The sequence below is a fragment of the Rana temporaria genome, chromosome 4, assembly GCF_905171775.1.
Source record: "Rana temporaria chromosome 4, aRanTem1.1, whole genome shotgun sequence".
Classification (NCBI taxonomy): domain Eukaryota; kingdom Metazoa; phylum Chordata; class Amphibia; order Anura; family Ranidae; genus Rana; species Rana temporaria.
This window is the reverse complement of record NC_053492.1, coordinates 100409532-100434052: the sequence shown is the minus strand read 5'-3', so window position 1 is coordinate 100434052 and position 24521 is coordinate 100409532. Positions and strand designations below refer to the sequence as shown.

Here is a 24521-nt window from a genome sequence, read left to right as displayed (position 1 = left end):
GGCGTATCTGTAGGTAAAGGAAGTAAGCCGTGCGTGGCAGATTATAGTCTCTACGAAATTCCTCAAAAGTACGAAACACATTGCCTGAGAACAGATGTAAAATAGTTTTTACCCCCCTTTTCGACCAGTATCCCCCATCCGATCTACGGAAAAATTCCGGAAGGTTCGGATTCCCCCACAGTGGAGTGTTCGGTGAGTATGTATTACTGCTGGAGGGGACTTGCAATTTAGTGAGTTTAATAATCCGTAGAGTCATAGCTATAATACTCGTTCCCTCCCGCCCCCCAAGGGACATACGATGAATCAAATTTTGCAGGGATTCATAGGAGGTGAGGATGGCTGCCTCCAATGCAGTGGCTGCATTGTTGGCTTCGGGGTAAAACCACCAGTGTACGTGGGCCAATTGAGAGGCAATATAATACATTTGAAGGCAGGGGAGGGCCAATCCGCCCTCCAGTACTGGTAACTTCTATTATGTAATTTACCTATTAATTTTATCGCTCGTTTGTGAGTGTTTCTATTATGTAATTTACCTATTAATTTTTTTAAATTGCTACACTCAGAAGGCGCTGCTTTTGTCCCTGTTTTTATGTTTCCAGAGTATCTTCTACCTGTAAGCTGGCAGCTTTCTCGGATATAAGAAATCTCTAGTAATTAAACATGGACTATATGTCACAGACTTGAATTGCCCCCTTATCTGTTGATCCCATTTTATCTATCTATCTATCTATCTCTATACATACATACAGATATACCTTTTCTTTTTAAAGCCTCACCCAGAGTGCCCCCGAATTAACCCATTGTTTGTATGTTCCAAAAGGTGAACTTATCCTTGAATGGGTTCTTTTACAAGGTGAGGATTTACATATACTTTAACTTATGAATTGGACACCAATTATGGCATATTAAAGGATAAAAAGCCAATTTGTCTAATGTCTATCTGCAGGTTGTTTGCAAACTTACTTGCGATTGGTTTCCTTCCTTTCAATCAAACCAGACCCTTCCAAAGATATTCCAGCAAACAGTCCCCTGGACTTACAGTATGTGTATACTGCTGCAGAACTTCGAATAGCGACATCTCCTTCCAAATTCCTAAAATATTGTCAGAAAAACAATAATCAGTATGGAAAACCCGGAAGCTTTGTTAAACAGGAAGACAGCAAAATATTCATGAACCATGCTGGACATTCTGCCATGTCAGAGGAATTCACATAAATTTATTATGATCGCTGAGGCTAAAAAAAAAAAAAAGAGAGACTTCTAAAATACAACAATGTCCTTCTCGATATTATTAGCACATCATTCAGGGCCTAGGGGAAATATGTGAAAAAAAAAACTTTTAACACTTGTGTGTTCCTATTAAAAAGCCAAGAGACAAGATATCTGTTTACATATCTATGAATGCAAGAGTAAGGCAAGTTGTATTTTAGTGTTGCCGAAGGGCGTCTTGTGTGTCTAGTCCAAAGATTATCCATCTTTCCCATCAGCATGTTTTACCAATTATCTAACAGGTAATTACCAGTTTACCTTCTTTGCCAAACCTCCTCCCCAGTGTAAAGAACATGTAACTGACCTTGGTGCATGAAAGGAAGCTACACTATAGGGGGGGAAGCTTTTGGGCAGTGACTAAATTAAGATGTTTGGTGGGTCATTTGTTTGATCTCTTCATACAGGATCTGGCAAGAAGGGTTACAGAAAGAAGAGGGGAGACAAGGTCATAGCTACATGCTAGGCAGTTGCCTCTTCCTATGTCTAGCCATACCATATGATATTCTGATGTATATTAAAAAGTTACAAAAACAAACACTTCAACAGATTACCATATACCCAACAACGTAGGGACATTCTGGCCTACCCTCTGAGATTATTTTGAATTAACACAATGGTTGATACCTTCTGAATGTTCCGATTTAGAAGCAACAGGATAAACGTGTGCATGTTTGTATTATGAGAAAACAGAGTACCATTCTGTCCAGGAAATCCAACTAAACCTCACTTTATGGCCACTGTTTGCCAAGGCAGGAGTAGAATTACAATTTTTGATTGGGTGTATCTGCAATTTCAGGTTCACCTTGAACAGAGGAAGACATTTTTTCTGAGTCTTATGCCCTGTACACATGATCGATCGATGGACCGTTTTCATCGGACGAACCGATCGTGGTGAAAAAAAATAGAACCTGTTTAAATTTTTCGTATGGTTAAAAAACCGATAGAAAAAAAAAAAAAAAAACGATCATCTGTGGGGAAATCCATCGGTCAAAAATCCACGCATGCTCAGAATCAAGTCGACGCATTCTTGGAAGCATTGAACTTCATTTTTCTCTGCACGTCGTTGTTTTTTACGTCACCGCGTTGGACACGATCGGATTTTTAACCGATGGTGTGTAGGCAAGACTGATGAAAGTCAGCTTCATCAGATATCTGATGAAAAAATCCATTGGTTCGTTTTCATCAGATGAACAGATCGTGTGTACAGGGCATAAGACATTAGTTGATTTTACAGTACTCTAATGGGGCCACTCATGTTCTGACACTGGGAATTATTTAGTGTCATAGCCCTAGAAAAAAGGGTAGTGACTGAATTACAAAACATATGTACCTTGGTGGTAAAATCGTAAATGTACATTTTATCTATACCAAGTAATAGACAATGAATCGGTTGTATGAGAACGCTGGGCTAGTGTAGTCCTAAATCTGCATCTTCTATTACAAGCTTCAGCGATTTGAGTGCAAATGTGTTAGCTTTAGAAGTCCAGAAAAGTGCCTAAGCAGAACAGTTACTGCCTCTTGACATTCAACCATAATCTGAACATCAAGGGGCCTATTTATAAACAGGTGGTATAATAAAATGTGCATGTCATTTCCTCATAGATCAATTTTAGGAACCTGAATGCTAATTTTTTTTCCACAACATTCTTGTAGAATCGCACAGATGTCTGGGCCTTCTGGAAAAACAGTGAAGTGGACTCTGAATTTTTTAAATAAAGCTTCTTTTAAAGGGGTTGTAAAGGTTCGTTTTTTAGGTTCCTTTAAGCTAGTGCATTGTTGGTTCACTAACCTTTTCCTTCGATTTCCCTTCTAAAAAAATGTTGTCTTTGTTTTCTTTGTCTGAATTTTTCTATTCATGTTCCTCCTCAGTAAGCTGTTCTGGCTGACTGTTACGGAACCATGAACCAGACGTACAACAAGAGATAAGTGAAAATAAGAAGGCTTTATTGAAAATCAAGCTGTAAAGCAAAAGTCCAAACGGATGGTGAAACCGAAGCAGAGTCTTGCGAAGCCAGAGGTCAGGAACCAGAAGGGTAGTCAGACGAAGCCAGGATCAGGAACCAGCAGGGAAGTCAGACGAAGCCAGGATCAGGAACCAGCAGGGAAGTCAGACGAAGCCAGGATCGGAACCAGAAGCAGCAGCAGTCTTAGAAGCATGTGAACACAGGGGGACCAAGCAAGGAACTGAAGCCACAGACCTCCTATATAAATGAGCCAGGCATCCAGCTCCTCCCAGTGGGAAGGAGGAGCCGCAGGGTGGGAGGCTACAAGAGACCCAGAAACCAAGATGGCCGCCAGCACATGTCAAACGAAGGAGACAGGAGAGAGGTAAGACCATGACAGTACCTCCCCCTCAAGGGCCCCTCCTCCGCGGTGCAAAAAACGGTTTCTGAGGGAAACGTGCGTGGAAGGCTCGGAGCAAGGCAGGAGCATGGACATCTGCGGAGGGAACCCAGGAACGCTCCTCTGGACCATAACCACGCCAGTGGACCAAAAACTGCACCCGACCGCGGACCAGGCGTGAGTCCAGGATATTGCTCACCTCATACTCATGATTGCCCACTTGGACCGGACGAGGCCGAGGAACCGAGGAAGTGAAGCGATTGCACACCAGTGGCTTCAACAGGGAGACATGAAACACGTTGGAGATCCGCATGCCAGGAGGAAGCGCAAGGGCATAGGCTACCGGGTTTACCCTGCGAAGCACTCGGAAGGGACCAACAAAGCGAGGAGCCAGCTTGGGAGTGGGCACTCGAAGGTTGAGGTTGCGAGTGGACAACCATACGCGGTCTCCGACCTGGTAGGAAGGAGCAGGCGCTCGTCTGCGATCAGCCTGGAGTTTCTGGCGCTGCGCAGAGACCTCAAGGGACTTCTGGATCTGTACCCAAGAGGCGCGTAGGACGGAAAGGTGATCCTCCACAGCCGGAATATCCTGGGGAGAGAATGCCTCCGGTAACACGGCAGGTTGGAACCCATAATTGGCCATGAAGGGAGACGTCCCAGAGGTAGAGTTCACCCCCGTGTTCCTGGCAAACTCGGCCCAAGGCAGGAGGTCAACCCAATTGTCCTGGTGATCGGAGACATAGCAACGAAGGAATTGCTCCAAGGCCTGATTGGATCGTTCTGCGGCCCCATTGGACTGAGGGTGGTAGGCCGAGGAGAAGGAGAGATGAATCCCCAACTGGGAGCAAAAGGCGCGCCAGAACCTGGACACAAACTGACTCCCCCGATCCGACACTATCTCCTTGGGCAAACCGTGCAACCGGAAGACCTCCCAGGCAAAAATCGTGGCCAACTCTTGTGCAGAGGGTAACTTCTTGAGAGGAACACAGTGGCACATTTTGGAAAACCGATCCACAATCATGAGAATGACCGTATGGCCTCGGGATGCAGGGAGGTCCACAATGAAATCCATCCCCAGGTGTGACCATGGGCGCTCCCCGGTGGCTATGGGTTGCAGCAGGCCCAACGGAAGGTACCGAGGGGACTTACTTTGGTCACAAACGGAGCATGCCGCTACATATGCGGCGATGTCGGAACGTAGGGAAGGCCACCAGAACAGACGTGAAACAGCCCAGGACAGCTGATTCTTACCAGGATGCCCCGCGGTCTTGGAGTTATGGTAGGTTCGCAACAACCGAGTGCGCAACTCCTCAGGCACAAAACATCTGCCGTTGGGTCTCCCAGAGGGAGCACCAGATTGACCTGCCAAAATCTGCTCACCAAGGGGAGAGGTCAGGCTGGTGCGAATGGCGGCCAGGATCTGATTCGGAGGTATGACCGAAGTCGGTATAGATTCCTCCCTGGACAGCTCGGAGTACTGCCGTGATAAGGCATCCGCCCTGATGTTCTTGGAACCGGGTAGGTAGGAGACCACGTAATTAAAACGTGACAAGAACAGAGCCCATCTGGCCTGACGTGGAGTCAATCTCTTGGCCTCAGAAAGGTATGTCAGATTCTTGTGGTCCGTCAGGATGAGGACCGGAACCACCGAACCTTCGAGCAAGTGCCTCCACTCTTTGAGAGCCTGTACGATGGCCAACAACTCCCTGTCACCAATCTGGTAGTTGCACTCCGCGGGTGACAGTTTCCGGGAGTAAAACCCACAAGGAAGCAGCGGACCCTCTGGTGTTCTACGCTGAGACAGAAGGGCGCCTACTCCCGTCTCAGACGCATCCACCTCGAGGACAAAGGGCAACCCAGGGTTGGGATGAGACAGAATCGGGGCCGACACAAAGGCGGATTTTAGGGCCTCAAAAGCCCGGATGGCCTCGAGCGGCCAGACCTGGGAATTACTGCCCTTCCTGGTCAGATCCGTGAGAGGCTTGGCCAGCATGGAGAAGTCCCTGATGAACTTCCGATAATAATTGGCGAAGCCCAAAAAGCGCTGCAAGGAACGAAGACCACTGGGCTGAGGCCACCGTAAGACAGCCGAAACCTTCTCAGGGTCCATGGAGAACCCCTCAGCGGAAATGATGTAACCTAAGAAGGTTACCTGGGATCGGTGAAATTCGCATTTCTCAAGCTTACCGAACAGCTTGTTCTCTCGTAACCGTTGCAACACTCGCTTGACATCCAGAATGTGGGCCTCCATGGATTCAGAGTATACCAAGATGTCATCCAAATAGACCACCACACACTGCTGCAACAGGTCACGGAAAACATCGTTGATGAATTCCTGAAAGACTGCGGGCGCATTGCACAACCCAAAGGGCATAACCAAGGATTCATAATGACCGGTCCTGGTGTTAAACGCGGTCTTCCACTCATCGCCCGCCTTGATCCTTACCAGGTTATATGCCGCCCTCAAGTCGAGTTTGGTAAAGACCGTGGCCCCCTTAAGGCGATCGAACAGCTCGGAAATCAAGGGTATCGGGTAAGCGTTCTTGATCGTGATGCGATTAAGGCCCCTGTAATCGATGCAAGGCCTCAACTCACGCCCTTCTTTTTCACAAAGAAAAATCCAGCCCCTGCCGGGGACGAGGATTTGCGAATGTGACCACGGGACAGCGCCTCCATCACGTACTCCTCCATGGCCTCATTCTCCGCAACCGACAGTGGATAGACCCTGCCGCGAGGAGGAACGGCACCAGGTTGTAACTCTATGGCACAATCGTATGGGCGGTGCGGAGGTAGGGCAACTGCGCGCACCTTATCGAATACATCCCGGTACTCCTCGTATTCAGGAGGCAACAGAGAGTCCGAGGAAGTACACAGCAACTTGACAGGCCCATGGATGCAACTAGCCCCACACTGTGGTGACCATGAGAGGATCTCGGCCGATCTCCAGTCAAAAGTCGGGATTATGCTTCTGGAGCCAGGGGTACCCCAAGACCACCGAGTAGTGTGGAGACGAAATAACCTGGAAGCAGACCGACTCTCTGTGAACGGCACCAATGGCTATCCCCACTGGAAGGGTCTCATGAGTCACGTGTGACGGCTGGAGGGGTCTGCCGTCTATCGCCTCTAGAGCCAGCGGGGAACCTCGAGCGTGCAGAGGAATGGAATTGGCGGCAGCGAACTCACTATCAATGAAAAAACCACCAGCACCAGAGTCCACCAACGCCTGGGTCGTCACCGAGCCCCCGACCCAGGAGAGGACAACAGTGATCAGTGGTTTATCAACACGGGAAACCGGGGACGAGGAGACTCCACCCAAGATCTGCCCCCGACAGGATCTCAGGTGCGAGCGTTTCCCGGACGGTTCGGACATGCCAACCGAAAATGCCCACCGAGACCACAGTACATGCATCGGCCCTCGCGTCTCCGGAGTACCCTCTCCCCCTCGGACAGGCGAGCAAACCCCAGCTGCATGGGTTCACCCCCAGACAAGTCAACCCCAGGAGGCGTGGGAGGAGAGGGAGGCACGGGTGGGACAGCAAACGTAGGCGCCAAACTGTTAGGAGGCCTCCGCAGGCTCTCCTTAAAGGAAGGTCTCTCCCTGAGTCTGGTGTCAATCAAAATCAGGAAAGAAAAAAGAGCCTCGAGCTCCACTGGTAGGTCCTTAGCTGCAACCTCATCTTTCAAGGCATCCGAGAGACCATGAGAGAAAGCAGCGACCAGAGCCTCATTATTCCAGCCCACCTCTGCTGCCAGGGTACGAAACTCAATGGCGTATTCGGCTACGGATCGTGAACCCTGTCTGACGGACATAAGGAGCTTCTCAGCAGAGGCGGCGCGAGCCGGCACATCGAATACCTTCCGAAGAGAAGCAACAAAACCGTAAAACTCGGCAACCACCGGATTGTTGTTCTCCCATAAAGGGCTGGCCCAGGCCAAGGCCTTGTCCGAGAGCAGCGAGATCAAGAAGCCCACCTTTGATCTCTCAGTGGGAAAGGCATGTGGCAGCAACTCGAAATAAATGCCCACTTGGTTAAGGAAACCTCGGCACTGAGTTGGCTCTCCCCCAAATCGCTGTGGAAGGGGGGCAGAACCGATCATACCCCGAAACACCGCAGGCGCAACAACAGGTGTCGGGGTAGACTCTGGCGCAACAACCGGAGCGGCAGTAGGAGCGGGCCCAGGAGCGACAACCGACCCATCGGCAACGGGAGCGAAATGAGCCGTGCGTTCAAGCAGGGTTTGCAACGCCACGGCGAACTGACCCAACAGGTAATCCTGCTGATCAAGTCTGGCAACCAGCGTGGGTAGCGAGGATGGCCCTGTACCGTCAAAATTCATGGCTTGGTCCTAATGTTACGGAACCATGAACCAGACGTACAACAAGAGATAAGTGAAAATAAGAAGGCTTTATTGAAAATCAAGCTGTAAAGCAAAAGTCCAAACGGATGGTGAAACCGAAGCAGAGTCTTGCGAAGCCAGGATCAGGAACCAGCAGGGAAGTCAGACGAAGCCAGGATCAGGAACCAGCAGGGAAGTCAGACGAAGCCAGGATCGGAACCAGAAGCAGCAGCAGTCTTAGAAGCATGTGAACACAGGGGGACCAAGCAAGGAACTGAAGCCACAGACCTCCTATATATATGAGCCAGGCATCCAGCTCCTCCCAGTGGGAAGGAGGAGCCGCAGGGTGGGAGGCTACAAGAGACCCAGAAACCAAGATGGCCGCCAGCACATGTCAAACGAAGGAGACAGGAGAGAGGTAAGACCATGACACTGACTAACCCCCATGGATGATGGGGGTAAGCTTACTGAGGAGAAACAGAAAGTGAGAAATTCAGACAAAGAAAAAAATAATTTAGAAGGAAAATCCAAGGAAAAAGGTAAGTGAAGCAACAATGCACTAGCTTAAAGGAACCCATTTAGGAAATAAAAAACAAACCTTTACAACCCCTTTAAGAAAAGCGTTTTTATTTTTGGTAAAAAATAAAAATAAATAAATAATTATTAAAGGGGGGGGGGGGGTTACTATTTCAATGGCTCTCATTATAAATGTAATTTATTTCAAATATATACTGAAAAATTGTCTAAAAAGGTTGGTCATCTGAAAGGGTTTCAGCTAGCAAAATTCCCCATTATAAAACCATCTCTTTTATTATTTAGAACACAGATTAAAAAAAAAAAATATATATATATATATATATGTAAAACAAACTTTTACCAAAATTGATTTACGTGGCTATTGGACCCTTCAAAAATACCCATTACTTTGTTTTGAAATAACTGAAAATATAAGCTGATCAAAGCTATTTTAATTCCCAAAATAGAAATAGGTCCCAGGCTTTTATTTTGTAATTTATCCTCTTTACCTTCCTAAAGGTCCGATGGCCACTGTGAAATTCCCTCCAAGGGTGAGGTTGCCACCTTTGGCAAAAGCTTCCACTGCTCTTTTGTGATTTAAGATGACAACTAAATCAGACACCTGTAGTAAAGACACATACAAAAAAAAAATAAAAAAATTACAAAATAATTTTTGTGTCTTTTTTATAGTTTAAACATGCAGGCTAATCCAACCGTATGACAAGTATTTGCTGACAAAGTACAAGGTGGAAGTGCGACAATGAATAGTACTTAATATTTGTTTAATGATTATGTTGATATTTTGATTTAAATCACATATTCAGCAACATTCAGGATTTATTTTTTTAGGAAGTTCGAGAAGAGTCAGCGCTCAATGGGTTAAAAAGAAAAATGCCAATTCAATGGGATTCCAAAGTAAAATAAACCAACATTTATTTAGGATACAATAAAACTTGAAGAAGTTGAAATTATAGCTTTGTTAAAAAGCCATACAGTCCCACTGGAGACCATCGGGATGTGAGGAGCCACCAACTTCCAGGATTGTAGACCATGGAGCACGGGGGTGCCAATAGCCGTGCTGTGCAGGATGGATCCAGAGGGGTGTGCAGACCACTGGCCAGAGAAGGAATGGTGGATAAGCGCAGGGAGCCGTAAATTGCAGGATGGTGCTTGGCCGCTGTCAACCAGAAATTATCTGTATACCCGGCGTCACTGACACTGGACGTAAGGAGGGCACTGACCATCAGTAGTGATGCAGGACTCACAAGCTCCCCCAAGCCGACGGCGGCTTCAAACAATCCCGCATTCTAGCGCTGTTCCCGGCTCTGGGTTGAGCGAGTAGAGATGGCTGATCTGCCTTCCTCACGTCCAGGGTCAGTGACGCTGGGTCTACAGATCATTCCCGGTTGAGAGCGGCCAAGTACCATCCTGCAATTTGAGGCTCTGCTGCTCCCGGCTCTGGGTTGAGCAAGTAGAGATGACTGATTTGCCTTCCTCACGTCCAGTGTCAGTGAGGCTTCCGGCTCTGCTGCTCCCGGCTCAGCTGCTCCCGGCTCTGGGTTGAGCGAGTAGAGGTGGCTGATCTGCCTTCCTCACATCCAGTGTCAGTGACGCTGGGTCTAAAGATCATTCCCGGTTGAGAGCGGCCAAGCACCATCCCGCAATTTGAGGCTCCCCGAACCCTGCGTTAATCCACCACTCTTTCCCTGGCCAGTATTCTGCACACCCCTCTGAATCCATCTTGCACAACATGGATATTGGCACCACTGTGCTCCACGGGCGGCAATCCTGGATGTCGTGGCTCCTCACATCCCCTGTGTTCTCCAGTGGTACTGTATGGCCTTTTAACAAAACTATGGATTGGAACTTCACAAGTTTTATTGTATCCTAAATAAATGTTGGTTTATTTTAGTTTGGGATCCTATTGAATTGGCATTTTCTTTTTAACCCATTGAACGCTGACCCTTCTCAAACTCCCTGCAAGTTACATTTTCAAGAAGTATTTTGGTTAGCTGCACTGGGCTCAGTCAATCACTGATGAATCAATTCAAGTCTTCAGTCATGTTTCATGGTTAGGCGCTTGAGGATTTTTTTTGTGTTCTTGTTACCATACAGGATTTTTTTTAGCCAATAACTATACTGACTGTGAACATTTATAATGAGAATATGGGTGTCCAGTTAAAACATCAGCCAGTCATAGAACAATTAACTGTTTGCATGACACAGTTGCTTGATCTTTGGTCCCAGCGTGGCAGGATGTGCATCAGAGACCATACCAATGCAGAGAACCAGTGACCTCGTATATGGCAGATGTCAATTAGATATCTGCATTGCGGTGTACAGCGACACCTTTTTTTCTATCTGGGACAGTATGATCAACGGCAACATGCCTGCAGAACAGTATGAGAAAGGGATGGCATATCAGTAATTTCAAACAACATAACAGGCCACCAATTTCCACAACTGAAAATATGATTTTTAGCAAGCTAATGACTGAAGTCATAGGCCCGGATTCACAAAGCACTTACGCCGACGTACAAGTTACGGCGACGTAAGTGCAAATGTGCGCCGTTGTATCTGTGCGCAAGACCCACAAACAGAGTTGCGGCTAAAACCAGGCTACACCCCAGCGACGTATCTTGCTTACGCCGGCGTAGAGTGGGCGCACATTTAGGCTGGGAGGATGGTGCCGCTCCCATTGATTAGTCATTCAAATATGTATGAGGGAAATATGGCGATTCAAGAACCTGCGTGCGCCCGGCGCAGGCTACGAGAGGTGCGCGTAAGTTGTACGTCCGGCATAAAGTTATTCCCCATAAAGGAGGTGTAACCCAGCAGCAGACATGCAAAGGTCTGCACCAGGGAACACAAGCCGGCCAAGCCGGCGTATTTTACGTTGGACGTGTGTCTGGCTGGGCGTAGGTTACGTTCATGGCGTACACATTGCTGCGGCGTATCTTAGGCAGTTGTTCCGACGTGGTTGTGAGCATGCGCACGGGGATGCGTCCACGTCACGGTGCATGCGCAGTTCAGTAAACGTACTTGTCTGGCGCTCGGACCATCATTTGCATGGGGGTCACACCTCATTTGCATGGGGTTTGCATGGGTCAAGCCCCCTTCCACCTACGCCGGCCTGCGCCTTTAAAACCTACACCACGTCGACGCAGTGTGGGGAGCACTGGCTTCCTGAATTTCATGCTTGCCTCTCTGCGCTGCGTTGGCGTGGCGTACATTGGTTTGCGCTACAGCGGCGTAATGTGCACCCGCTCTCTGTGAATCTGGGCCATAGTGTATTACTCAACAGACAAATAGTGGGTGCAACCGATTTGTTCCAAGCATACCATGATGGGATATGATTGGCAAAATCATTGATGCAAGTTATTTATAAGGGCTGACATAACATCAAGTGTCATTTAGATCCCTGACTGACATAACATCAAGTGTCATTTAGATCCCTGACAGAATGAGTGACCTTATCACTGCAAATGGAGGCTCTGCCTTTTCTGTTTTTTTGTGTGCAATAAACTGGATAAACTGCTTCAAATCACATTTTAGGCTCAATTCACAGCTTTGATACATTGAACAAAAAAAAAAAGTAGAAGTCCTTTAAAACCTGTTTTGTTGTGTGCTGGCAGCCCATAAAATAGCTGGGCTTACTTTAAGGCCTCGTACAGATGACCCAACATGTCCGATGGGATCATTTGGTCTGATGGCTGTACACACCATCAGACCAAAATTCAGCGCGGACAGAAGACGCGGCGACGTGACGATGACGTGCGCAAACCCGGAAGTTCAATGCTTCCACGCATGCGTCGAATCACTTTGACGCGATGCGCGGGTTCTCGGGCCAGCGGACATGTCCGATGAGTCGTACTGACCATCGGACATGTCCGGCGGACAGGCTTCCAGCAGACATGTTTCTTAGCATGCTAAGAAACAGTTGTCCACTGGAAACCTGTCCGGTCGGCCGGAAAATTGTCTGGTCGGCCCTACACACGACCGAACATGTCTGCTGAAACTGGTCCGACGGAGCAGTTTCAGCGGACATGTTCGGTCGTGTGTACGAGGCCTGAGGCATTTTACAGTGTGTGCAGTGTAAAATATGAATCAGGCATGAAAGTAAATGTAAACCCATTGTAGCTTACCAGTCATTAGGTGAAGTTTTTTTTTCTACATTATAATTATTGATATTTTCATTCATTTCCATAAGCTCAAGTGGATGTGTTCTGTAGTACATAACTAGAACTGGATTGGGCTGATAACACTGCTATTAGATAACTCAAACAGCATACTGTACAAGAACTGTTTGTTTTTTTATTGCGCTTTTTACACAGATATAGCAAAATAATTATAATGATATAATTAACAGACCAAAAGGGGGCAAATAAGAATAGTTCATTGTTAGGGTTTACATACACTTTATTGCAAATTCCACTTTTGCTAATATTATAACAAAAAACATATACAGTATATTAAATATATTTTGGAAGAGAAATTTAATTAAAAAAAAAAATTCCGTTTTACTTAGTAGTCCAGTTGGAAGAGTGGGCGGAGCCCTGGCATGTCTTCTAGGTTGATTGGCACACTGATGCTTTCTAAAGAAAGAAAGCAACACCCCCTAATAACGCGCTGTAGTCTCTTATCAACGGAATAACGCAAAAGGAGACAACAGAAAGATTTGGAAAATGAGGAAGCTTTGTTGTTGCTACAATAAAGGAAGCTGACAAGCTGGATGGGGGGGCAAGTAAATTTCTCTATCTACTTGCATGCAGATTACAAAGGCAGACATATTTTACATCCTATTTACTTTGATCACATATGGATTTAAATTTTTTGGCTTTAGTTCTACTTTTTATTTTTTTTAAACATTTTTATTTCCCACAAACATGTACAAATGTTCCAATGCACAAACATTTTTTCTTGTTCAGTACAAGCATTCTACATGTGACATACGTAGGTGATACATAAAAGATCCTAAATAATTAAAAAAGGCAGGTATTAAAGTACAGATGTAATTGTTTTTTGGGGTTGTAATACACCTTTTGCATTTATATATATTTGAAGAGGGTGGTATATATGGTCCAGACCCGGTCGGACGACATGTGCAGAGGGCAGGTATACTCTGCAGTGCTATACACAAGTGTCAGATGCATTGAGCCAGCGATCCTAGACTTTGTTGTATTTTGCAGGGCACCCTCTATTAATGTAGATTAATTTTTTATAGGGCAATGTGGTATTAACGTCAGTCTTCCAGTCAGATAGTCTAGGGGGAGTCTGCCTCATCCAGAGTTTAGCAATTGTTTTTCGAGCAGAGAATAAAATCTCGTGCATAAAAGTCTTTGTGTATTTATCAGTGTCAGCATCTGGAAAAATACCCAATAGGCATGGTTTGGGGTCTAGGGTCAGCGGAGATCCCATTGTGTCATGGAGGAAATCCACCACCTGTTTCCAGAATCCCTGTATGTGATAGCAAGACCACAGGAGGTGGTTGAATGTGCCCGTTTCTCCATTGCATAGACACGTGGAAGGTTGTCCCTGGTTAAATTTAGCCATTCTTACAGGTGTGAAGTATGTGCAGTGCAGAATGTACATTTGGGTTAGTCTGTCAGATAATATGGGTGAGACGGCTTTGCATGTGTCTAGTGCCTCATTCCAGTCTTCATCCTCGAGACAAAGCTATAGCTATATAGCTAGGATTAAGCACTAATTCCCGTGTACTGTGCTGTGACTTGTAGTGCATTTTTCCTTTTTTAAAATAAAGACAACCATCAAGGTTTTTTGGAGTGCGGCTGTCCATATTTTCTTTTTCCATTTGTTAGCATGACGGATCTGTAAGAAGCGGAACAACATGCGATTTGAGAGAGAAAATTCTAGTTTCAGTGCATCGAATGTTTTCAACGTGCCCGCGGTGAGTAAGTGTGAGAGGTAAAAAATTCCCCCTCTACACCAGGCTTCAGAATCTGGCACAGTCAAGAATTCCTGGAGTGATTTATTATGCCATAGGGGAGAATAGTCATTATGTACGGGTATGGCCAACTTGACAGAGGCCAGTCTCCATACCTTCCTATAATGGTTTAGAAGGGAATTGTGTTCCTCTTTTTTTGTATTACCTTTGACACCTGCCGCTATAGCGCAGATGGGATCGGTGGTCAACTGGGCCCAGGTGGGGCATATGAGTCGGACAAATCTCTTCCTGGTCAGTCTTATCTATGTGGAACAATTGAGAAAGCTGGGATGCCAAGTAATATTGACTAAAGTCTGGTAGGGCCGTACCAGCCAGTCTATTCTTCCCCAAACAAAAGGGTTTGAGGATTGCATCTATGATTTTGAAATATTTCAGTGGTAAATATACTGGGGTGTGCCAAAGTATATATAGAATTTTAGGTAACCGTACCATTTTAATTAGGTTGATGCGACCCAGTACTCCAAGAGGGAGGCGAGCCCATATTTGTGTTTTGGATTTAATCAGGGCGAACAGTGGTTCCACATTAAGAGAGACATTATTCGATCGGTGACCTGGTAGCACTCACTCCTAGGTATTTGATACTGCTCACTCGTCGCAGGGGCAGCCGGGTCTGTAATTTAGTCTGGGGAGCAAAATCCAGAGGGAGAATTTGTGACTTCTCCCAGTTGATCTTGAGTCCAGAGAATGAACCAAAGTGTTCAATTGTTCGCAGAGCTTCAGCCAGAGACGGACCCGAATATGCTAGATATAGTAGCGCGTCATCTGCGTACATGCTTATTTTCTCTTCCAGATCATCCACGCGGAAGCCCTGTATCAATGAGTTCCCTCTGATGGAAATTGACAGTGGTTCTGTAGCTAAGGCATACAGCAGGGGGCAAAGAGGGCAGCCCTGTCTGGTGCCCCTAGAGAGTTCAAAAGTGTCCGACTGGCATCCGTTGGCCGTTACCCTGGCCACATGGGGCCTGGTACAGCAAGGAAATTTAGGGCCGAATCCGTATTGTGCCAGGCATTTCCACAGGTAGTTCCACTCTACCGAATCGAACGCCTTAGCAGTGTCAAGCGTCACCACCACGCTTTCTCCAATATTGTCGTGACGGGCTTGCATATTTATGAACAGTTTTTTAAGGTTAAATGAGGTGTTCCTGCACAGCATGAAGCCGGCTTGGTCCTCGTGTACTAGGTATAAGATAACCTGATTGAGGCGTAATAACAAAATCTTTGCAAGGATTTTCATGTCCACCTGAAGTAGGGTCTATAGGATTCGGGGAGACCTAAATCCTTGCCCGGTTTGGGAATGAGTACTATAACTGCCTCTCTCATGGACGGAGGTAAAGTGAGTGCCTCAAAGAGGCGAGTATAGCGGGGTAAGCAGATGTGGAAGGAGAGTCTCACTATATTGGGAGTAAAATTCAATGGGTAGCCCATCAGACCCTGGCGACTTGGATTTAGGAAAACTGACAATTGCCGACGCCATCTCCTTGGTTTTTAGTGGGGTTTCAAGCATTTCTATTTGAGCTGAGGTCAGTTGAGGGCAGGGGCGGACTGGCCATTAAGGCACTTGGGCACTGCCCAAGGGCCCCATGCCACTAGGGGGCCCCATCAGGGTTGCCAGGCTCATTAAAACCAGGGACAGTATGTAAAAATCTGTGTTTTTTTACATCTGTCCCTGATATGTCCAAAACCAAACATGCTTTTGATGTGAAAATCCTGAGATTTTAGCTGCCCCGCCTCTGTAATGCCTCCTGGCTTGGTGGCCATCTGTAAGCCCGAGGGCCCTATAATCTTCTATTGCCTGGGGGCCCCATGAGTTGTCAGTCCGCCCCTGGTTGAGGGATGGGAAGGTGGTCTAGGAAGCAATCAATGGGTGTTGGGTCATTAGATGTAGTGGTGGTGTACAAGAAGCTAAATCTGTGGAGCATTGCTGTTACTGGTGTAGGTTTGGTTTTATTTTCACCTGATTGGTTTCGCAGGGAGATCACTACTGGGGGTCTGTCCTCACTGTGAGCCATATACACCAGCAGCTTTCCTGCCCTCTCTCCGTGTTCAAACAGCTTCTGTCTAGAGAAAAACAGCTTTCTTCTAGACATCTCGTATTGTAACTGATTAGCTACCCTGGTTTGCAGTTTAAGGCAGGAAGCTTTGTCAGGTGAGGGGTCAGTTTCGTATTGACGCTTTGCGAGAGATATCTCCTCTAGTATTCTGTCCGCCTTCTCAGCCGAAGTTGTTTTAAGTCTGTTGATTTGTGATATAAGAGTGGCCCTCACGTGTAGTTTGAATGAGTCCCATATGTTTGCAAAAGAGGCTGAATGTGCGTTGTCCTGGAAATATCTTTTCCGGCCTTAGTTCTACTTTAATTAAACAAGCTAAAGTTAGAAGCTGATTGGCTACAATGTTCACTTGCAACATATTCTCCACACTCTCCAGTTAAAGTAAATGAACCCCTTTGCATTCAGAGGGCAGATGTGTTTCTGTACTCAATGTTTTTAAAAAGTTTCATCACTTCATATCTCACACATGTATACCCTTTATGGACCAAAACTATTTTATATTCAGCTATGGTCCTGTTGATTTAGCAATAACCAATATAACACATATGTCATTTTTTGGGGGACTAACAAGGTTTCATTTGACAACATTGTCTTGGAAAAATGTTTTTATAGAAATCTATATAGACAAAAAAAAAACCAAGACCCCCAAAAAATACTTTCCTTTCTAGATTGACCTGTAAAAGATTTAAAACCACTAAAGTTACTGTGGTTAAAAGTAGATAAAAAGTACAAATGTTATTCAAAGCCCAACTCCAGCCCAAATGATTTTGTTTTAGTTTTTTTAGTTTTGAGAGGAGTTGTGCTTTTGTCTCCTTTAAAATGTCAAATGTAATTGGTGTTCAGCAACTGCTGTCAATTTGTTACTTTGTTGAGGAGAGTTCAAGACTAGTTCTAATACAGATCCATGAAGTCACTCATCTGGGTCAATCCAAATGTTATCCTGCGTTGAGCACCAATGAGTGGAGATGCCTTTGCTGCTTTTATACAACTTTTCATTACCAGCAATTAAATTGATTTTGTACTCTTTCATCTGGTTTTTGGTCTGGTGCTCCTATTACTTTTCTATAGTTTCAGCTAGTGCAGAATGCCCATCAAGAGAAGTGGATGCTGTCAACTTGCCAGAGCTATTGAGCTTGTTTGAAGAAGTTTTCCTTCATCCGACTAATGAAGTCTAAAAGTTCCCAGTTCCTCTTTGGAGTATGTTGCTCTGTAGTCCATGCTTTTAATCGCTGTCTGGGTCCCCGCTGAGAAAGTTCACCTTATTTATTTATCCTTTTGACCAATGTCTTTGGGGAAGTTAAGAAAAATTCAAAATGTTGAGTTATCACCAGATTCGAAGACCGTATACAGTATCTTCCAATGAAGATGTTCTGGTGGCAACTCTCTAAGAGTGTATTTTCTTCACTTTGAAAACATTTCCTCTCTTTTCCTGTTCCGTCACCCCCTAGTAACAGCAGTGCACAGAGTTTTTGCTCTATGTACTGAGCACCACAATCTGTTCACTCACCATTGTCATTACAGATTGCTCTGTATGTGTGTGTGTGTGTGGAGGGGGGGGGGGGGTTTGCTGCACACTGCCAGCAACAGAAATGATTTCTACTGATAACTCTCTGCTTATTCACTGCTGTCATGACAGTGTTACAGGCTTCACAGCCACTGATCAGAAGCTGGTGACATCAGGACTTGGGAGAGGCTAAGAAAGCCTCTGACTCTTCCCAGAAGTGTTGAAGGGGGAAGAAAAGTTTGGGGTTCTTCACTTAAAAAGTCATGGCTATTAAAGTATACCAAACGCAACAATACCAAGTACTAATTTCTATCATTTTAATCATATAAGCAACCTGCAAACTGATAGGTGGTTACAGCATTAATTTAAACTTGTTCTCCATTAAAATACGAAGATGTCAGAAGTGGCACTACATAAATATAATGGTTTTAGTAGACCTTTAAGGGTATAGTAATGTGGTCTGTGTCTTATATGCCAAGGCTGCTCTGCAGACCCAATCTAGTACTACCCAGAAGTTAGGTTTTATTTCATGCACATTATTTACCACACATCTAGTAATTCCAGTAGTGAACTGAAATTCTCATTGGACACTAAATGAAAAACTTAAATACACACACTTATTTAAAAAAGGATATTGACTTCCCTTGTTTCCTGGCCACCCATCCTAGTAGTATGTTATCAATCTTCTGAGAGCATTAGATAATTCACCCTGAATTTCCGCACATAACACTACATGAATTAGTTTATATTGTCAAATAGAGACAGCTAACTAAACATACAATTCATTTCTGTGTTATCTTTGGATACATGATCGGCTTTGAATAACATATAGTATTTGATATGCACATTATGTTCTCTGTGAATTCAAAACAAGCTTGGATATGCCTATATTTAAGGGGTCATATTTAATATAGATGTGATGAAAGAACTATTCATACAGTAAAGTGAACCTGTCAACAAATTCTACCTACCTGCTGTTTTAACCAGTAGAACTTTAAAAAGGAAGCACTCTCCAATAGGCATTTGTAATAATCAAAATCACCACTCTTAAATAGTTCTTATACAGCCTTACCTATCGTGGGATTACTTGATGGTGTATCTTTACTTGTACTCTTTTCTCACCAGAGCAAAATGGTCAGGCTGTAAGGCTTTCCCATCTCCTATATGAACTGAGTGTGGATAACAGACACTAAAACTCATATAAAAAGGAACTGTCAGGGTTATGAGAAAGAAAACTAAAGGCTTTGTCAACAGATAGTTTAAGCCTGCCCTAGTAGCCTGGAGAGAGCATCATCAATTTGCCCTGAGTTCAGAAAGAGAAAAACTAGCCCCTATGGAGATGTTACAGCCACATGCTGGGCTAATACAGTGCTGACAAGGAGAAAACACAACTTGATAACAAACACACATCTCTCCCTAAAAAACATAAGGATGCAATATTATAACAGAGTGGAGTACCCATTCCTCTGTAGTTCTATTTCAGGCAAGAGTCTGTTAAAAAGGAAATAAAAATTGCTTTGGAGTCAATTTAAAAAAAAAAAAAAAAAAACAACATACTCATAGAAATGCCTCAACAATTTGCACAGCTGTTGTAAATAATCCTCCTAATGTGTTAACATGTGTATTTTCTACGATTGTCAGCTACAGCTAGTGACTATGATGCAGTATTTTCATGAAATAACACAAAAACAGGAATATACCACATTATGGCCACTAGACAAAGCAGATGGTCATAGGAAATACATGTTACACACATTACAGAGATTATTCATGACAGCTGTGCGAATACCAAGGCATTTACCGAGAATCATTTTTAAAAATAGACCCCTTGGTGTTCTAATTCATTTTACAGAGAAATAAAAAGTAACTCTGGACATATTGAATAATTATTTGCAGCGTAAAAACCTCCAAGTCCCCTGCAGCCTTGTGCTATATGGAGGGTGGGTTAGGCAAGGTCAGGGAAAAGGGGACAAAAATAATTTGTCCTTTAGGCCTGATTCACACCTATGCATTTTTAGTGCTTTTTGAATTTTGCAGATTTGCACTACAGAACATGTTGCATGGGAAACCATGTTAAATGGACTGTAATGCACATATGCAAAATGCAAAAAGCACTAAAAATGTATAGGTGTGAATCAGGCCTAAAGTGGAAGTAAACTCCTATGTATGAAGATTTTTACCTATAAGTAAGCCTATAAGGCTTACCCTATAGGTACTGTAAATATATCCTGCGCCATTTAGGAGATATTTACTTTTGATGCAGTCGGTGATGTCACCGCCGAATGCGCTCTGAAGGAACGGCATGACTATGCCATTTCTTCAGAGCTGTACAGTAAACAGCGACTCGTCATCGCTGGCTCAGCCAATCAAGCATCTGAAGCCCGCAAACCCAATAAAGACCAGGTGAAGATGGAAGCGCCTTCAGTGGTGATAGCGCGCCGCTGGAGGGCTTTGTTTTCCAAGTACAGTGGATATAAAAAGTCTGCACACCCCTCTTAAAATGTCAAGTTTCTGTGATGTAAAAAAAAAAAAATGACAAAGAAATCATTTCAGAACCTTTTCCACCTTTAATGTAACCTATAACCCGTACAATTCAATAACAAATATTTTAGGAAGTAAAAATAAAAATATAAATGTGCACATCCTCTTATAACTGGGGTTGTAGCTGTGTTCAGAATTAAGCAATCACATTCAAAACACATTTTAAATAGGAGTCAGTACACATCTGCCATTATTTAAAGTGCCTCGGATTAACCCCAAATAAAGTTCAACTGTTCTAGTAGGTCTTTCCTGACATTTTCTTAGACGCCTCCTACAGCAAAAGCCATAGTCAGCAGAGAGCTTCCAAAGCATCAGAGAGATCTCATTGTTAAAGGTATCAGTCAGGAGAAGGGTACAAAAGAAGAAGGCATTATATACTATGGAATACAGTGAAGAAAATATGGCACAACAGTGACATTACCAAGAACTGGACGACCCTCCAAAATTGATGAAAAGACAAATAGAAAGCTGGTCAGGGAGGCTGCCAAGAAGCCTACAGCAACAATAAAGGATCTGCAGGAATATCTGGCAAGTATTGTCTGTGTGGTAGATGTGACAACAATCTCCCGTATTCTTCATATGTCTGGGCTATGGGGTAGAGTGGCAAGATGGAAGCCCTTTCTTACGTAGAAAAACATCCAAGCCCAGATAAATTTAGCAAAAACACATTTGAAGTCTCCCAAAAGCATGTGGGAAAACATGTTATGGTGTGATGAAATCAAGGTTTAACTTTTTTGGCTAAAAAACAACACTGCACATCAACACCATAGTAAATCATGGTGGGGGGCAGTATCATGCTTTAGGGCTGTTTTTCTTCAGCTGGAACAGGGACCTTAGTCAAGGTAGAAGGAATTATGAACAGTTTCAAATACCAGTCAATATTGGCACAAAACTTTCAGGCTTCTGTTAGAAAGCTGAACATGAAGGGGAACTTCACCTTTCAGCATTAGAATGACCCAAAACATACATCCAAATCACCAAAAAGAATGGCTTCCCCAGAAGAAGATTAAAGTGGATGTAAACCCCAAAATTATTTTTTAATTAAGACTCATCTCTGTTACAGCAGGGGATGTCATTTTATCTGTGCCCAGTCTCGCCAGCTCTGAGCAATCTTATCTTTCTTCAGTAAGCTAAAAACAGACACATAGAAAAATAGGTGTCAGTTTCTTCCCCCTTGCGGTGAGTGACAGGTCCTTATCTCATGCACAAGTGTGAGAGCAATGCTGTGTACTTCACATCCCCCTCCTTTCTTCTCCAGCTTTCCCAGGATTGGCTGCTCCACACCTCAGCATGATTGGGCATTCTGAAGTCATGTAGTGACTTTCCTGGGTTTTGACTGGATGTTAGTGATCATGGGGCATAATCCACGAGACTAGCAGAAGTTCAGTGTAAGAAATATCGATGTCTGGCTCATCCGGCCGTTTCGTTCTCTGGGCCCCCGATGGCATGGGAGAGCCCGGAGAAGCACCAGATGATGGCGGGGAGGGGGACGTCCCCCCCTCCCGCCGCCTATAAGAACAATCAAGCGGCGGAACTGCCGCTAGGATCATTCTTATGGTGCGCAGAATCCCCGCCTGAAAAGGATATCTAAATGAAGATTAATATCCTGACTGCTAAATGGTTAACTTTGAAAATAACTAGGTTTATTGGAAACCAGTGGCAGCTGGTGCTTTTTTGGTCGGGGGGGGGCAGAGACAGACCTGACCACAGACATCCACACCCCCTCGTCGCTCCAGCCCACCATTTCACACTAAACCCCTGTCGCTTGAGCCTGCACACCATAACCACATTCCCCTCGCTTGAACGAAGCTACCATCAAAGCCTGAACTCTAAATGCAAATGTAAGTAAATGAATGGTCAGAGAACCTGCTGCCATGTTTTTTGTGCATAGTTGAGTCGCTTAGCCTTGTTTCCATGTCCTATGCATGAAAACATAGGAACTGTGGTGTAGAAAAATCACAGCAAGTGCTCTGGACTGAGGTGTCAACATTTTTAAAATATTTGGCTATAGCCATAGATAGGCAAGAGTGAAGCAAAAACAAATTGATTGAGCGCACTCCTGATGATTGTAAGATTACTACTTATAGGGGCGAAGGTGTTTAGGGATGGATTATCAGGAAAGGGTTAATGGAAAATGCATTAGTCCATTTGAAATGTCCATCAAAAACTTTACTACAACTTCCACAGAGATGGCTGACAGATGAAAAGCAATCTGAAATGCAGCAAAAAAGAAAAGAAGCGGCGCCTTCTGAGCGTAGTAAATACGTAATTTATTTGGAATGTTAAAAACATATAGGTAATGTACTCACAAAGGGAGCTACATGACAGGCTTCTTAACACCGTTTTTCATCCGCTCTGGTCCCGGGAGGATGGCTGTAGATGCTTGTGTCTGTTGGACGGGGTCGCCGCGGCAGCTCCTTGCCTCTGTTGGCAGCGACGGGGGAACCTTTAGGGAGGTGCGTGATTGGCCCCAAATTTATTCCGCAGAAGACAATGACCCTAAACATGCAGCCAATGTCATTTAGAACATTCTTCAGTGTAAGGAAGAACAAGAAGTCTTAAAAGTGAGGATTTTGCTCCCGCAGAGCCCTGATCTCAACATCGAGTCTGTCTGGGATTACATGAAGAGACAGAAGGATTTGAGGTGGACTATATCCAAAGAAGATCAGTGGTTAGTTCTCTAAAATGTTTGTAACAATCTACCTGCCGTGTTCCTTCACAAACTGTGTACCTAGAAAAATTTAAGTTGTTTTGAAGGCAAAGCGTGGTTACACCAAACATTGATTTGATACAGATTTCTCTTCTGTTGATTTAATTTAGATTTTGTTAATTGAGGCACTCTAATACAGGAGGTGTGTTACTAGCCAGATCACTAGGTGAAAACTGAGGGAAAAAGCCTAAAAAATAAAACAAATGTAGCCACCACATCTAAGGTTGGTACTGTTTTAATTTAAAACATCACAAACCAGCTATTGAGAGCAGGGGAAGCTAATGGCCAGAGGTGACTGGGTTGCTGAAGGCGGTAGCAATGAGTAACTGAGGTGAAAACCACACTTCCCTTGCAATTGGAGGGAAATTCTGCCTTACACTGAAAAAGATGGGAACAGGATGTGTAGAGCATGTTATCCCTCTCTGTAAAATCAAAAGAAAAAAAAGGGAAAATGGTAGCACTTAATAGTAGCAGAAGTAAAAGTTTTGAATACTCAGCATACATAGGAATGGAAAGCTCTCAGAGACTTACCATGGTGTGGGAAAAACAGAGCACTCTGCAGCTTACACAGTACATAAGAGACTAGGAAGCACCACAAGTAGAGCTCAATTCTTGGGCATCTTCACCAAGAAGTCCTCAGAGTCCCGGTTACACCAGAGGCTGTGCCACAGCTCTGGACCTGTAACACACTCTATGGCTAACTAGCAGTAGCTGAAAAAATGGAAAGTGACACAATCAGAGCCCAGTGCCTAAAGTTCAAATTACAGGCAGACTCCACTATCTTCAGTTCGGTAAAGTTTGGATATGGCCTCCAACATGCTGGTGAGGATAAACCCATGTAAAGCATGAAGAATGTAAGCGTTAAACCTGGCTAGCCAACAGCTTTTTTTGTTTGCCTCCAGCCGTCATTAAGAAATGGGACCCAATACCAATAACAGATATTATTTAAAAAGCTATGTCCTGAGAGCACAGTGAGTGGCATAAGATATGGAAAAGATGTGCGAGAGAACAGTAGATGAAAGAGGAACCCCCATGTAGGCTACCCCTTATAGAAATAATGGATAGTTACCACTCCAGTGATCAAATAAACATGGGAGAAATAACAAGGTGACAATTCAATGTCCGTGAAGAATGCTGAGGAAGTGTGTCACTCCCTGGGAAATTAGAAAAGATAAGTGCACTGCTCCGGTGTGTTTCCAGCAGCAGATGTCTAATCCAAGTTACTCAGCCAGAAGTCTGTCTGCAGTACCATGGAAGAGATTTACTCTAATCAACCCCACCTGGATT

General features: G+C 44.6%; 1 protein-coding gene across 6 annotated transcripts in view; it reads right to left on the bottom strand.

Annotated features, from left to right (window-relative positions):
- SH3YL1 (SH3 and SYLF domain containing 1) overlaps positions 1-24521 on the bottom strand; it is a 168827-nt gene that overhangs the window by 94413 nt on the left and 49893 nt on the right. For all 6 annotated transcript variants that reach the window (XM_040348673.1, XM_040348674.1, XM_040348672.1 and 3 more), the window contains 2 exons: positions 8976-9088; positions 964-1092 (listed from right to left, as the gene is read on the bottom strand). In XM_040348673.1, coding sequence (XP_040204607.1) covers positions 964-1092; positions 8976-9088 — 242 coding nt within the window. The remainder of the gene's footprint in view (positions 1-963; positions 1093-8975; positions 9089-24521) is intronic.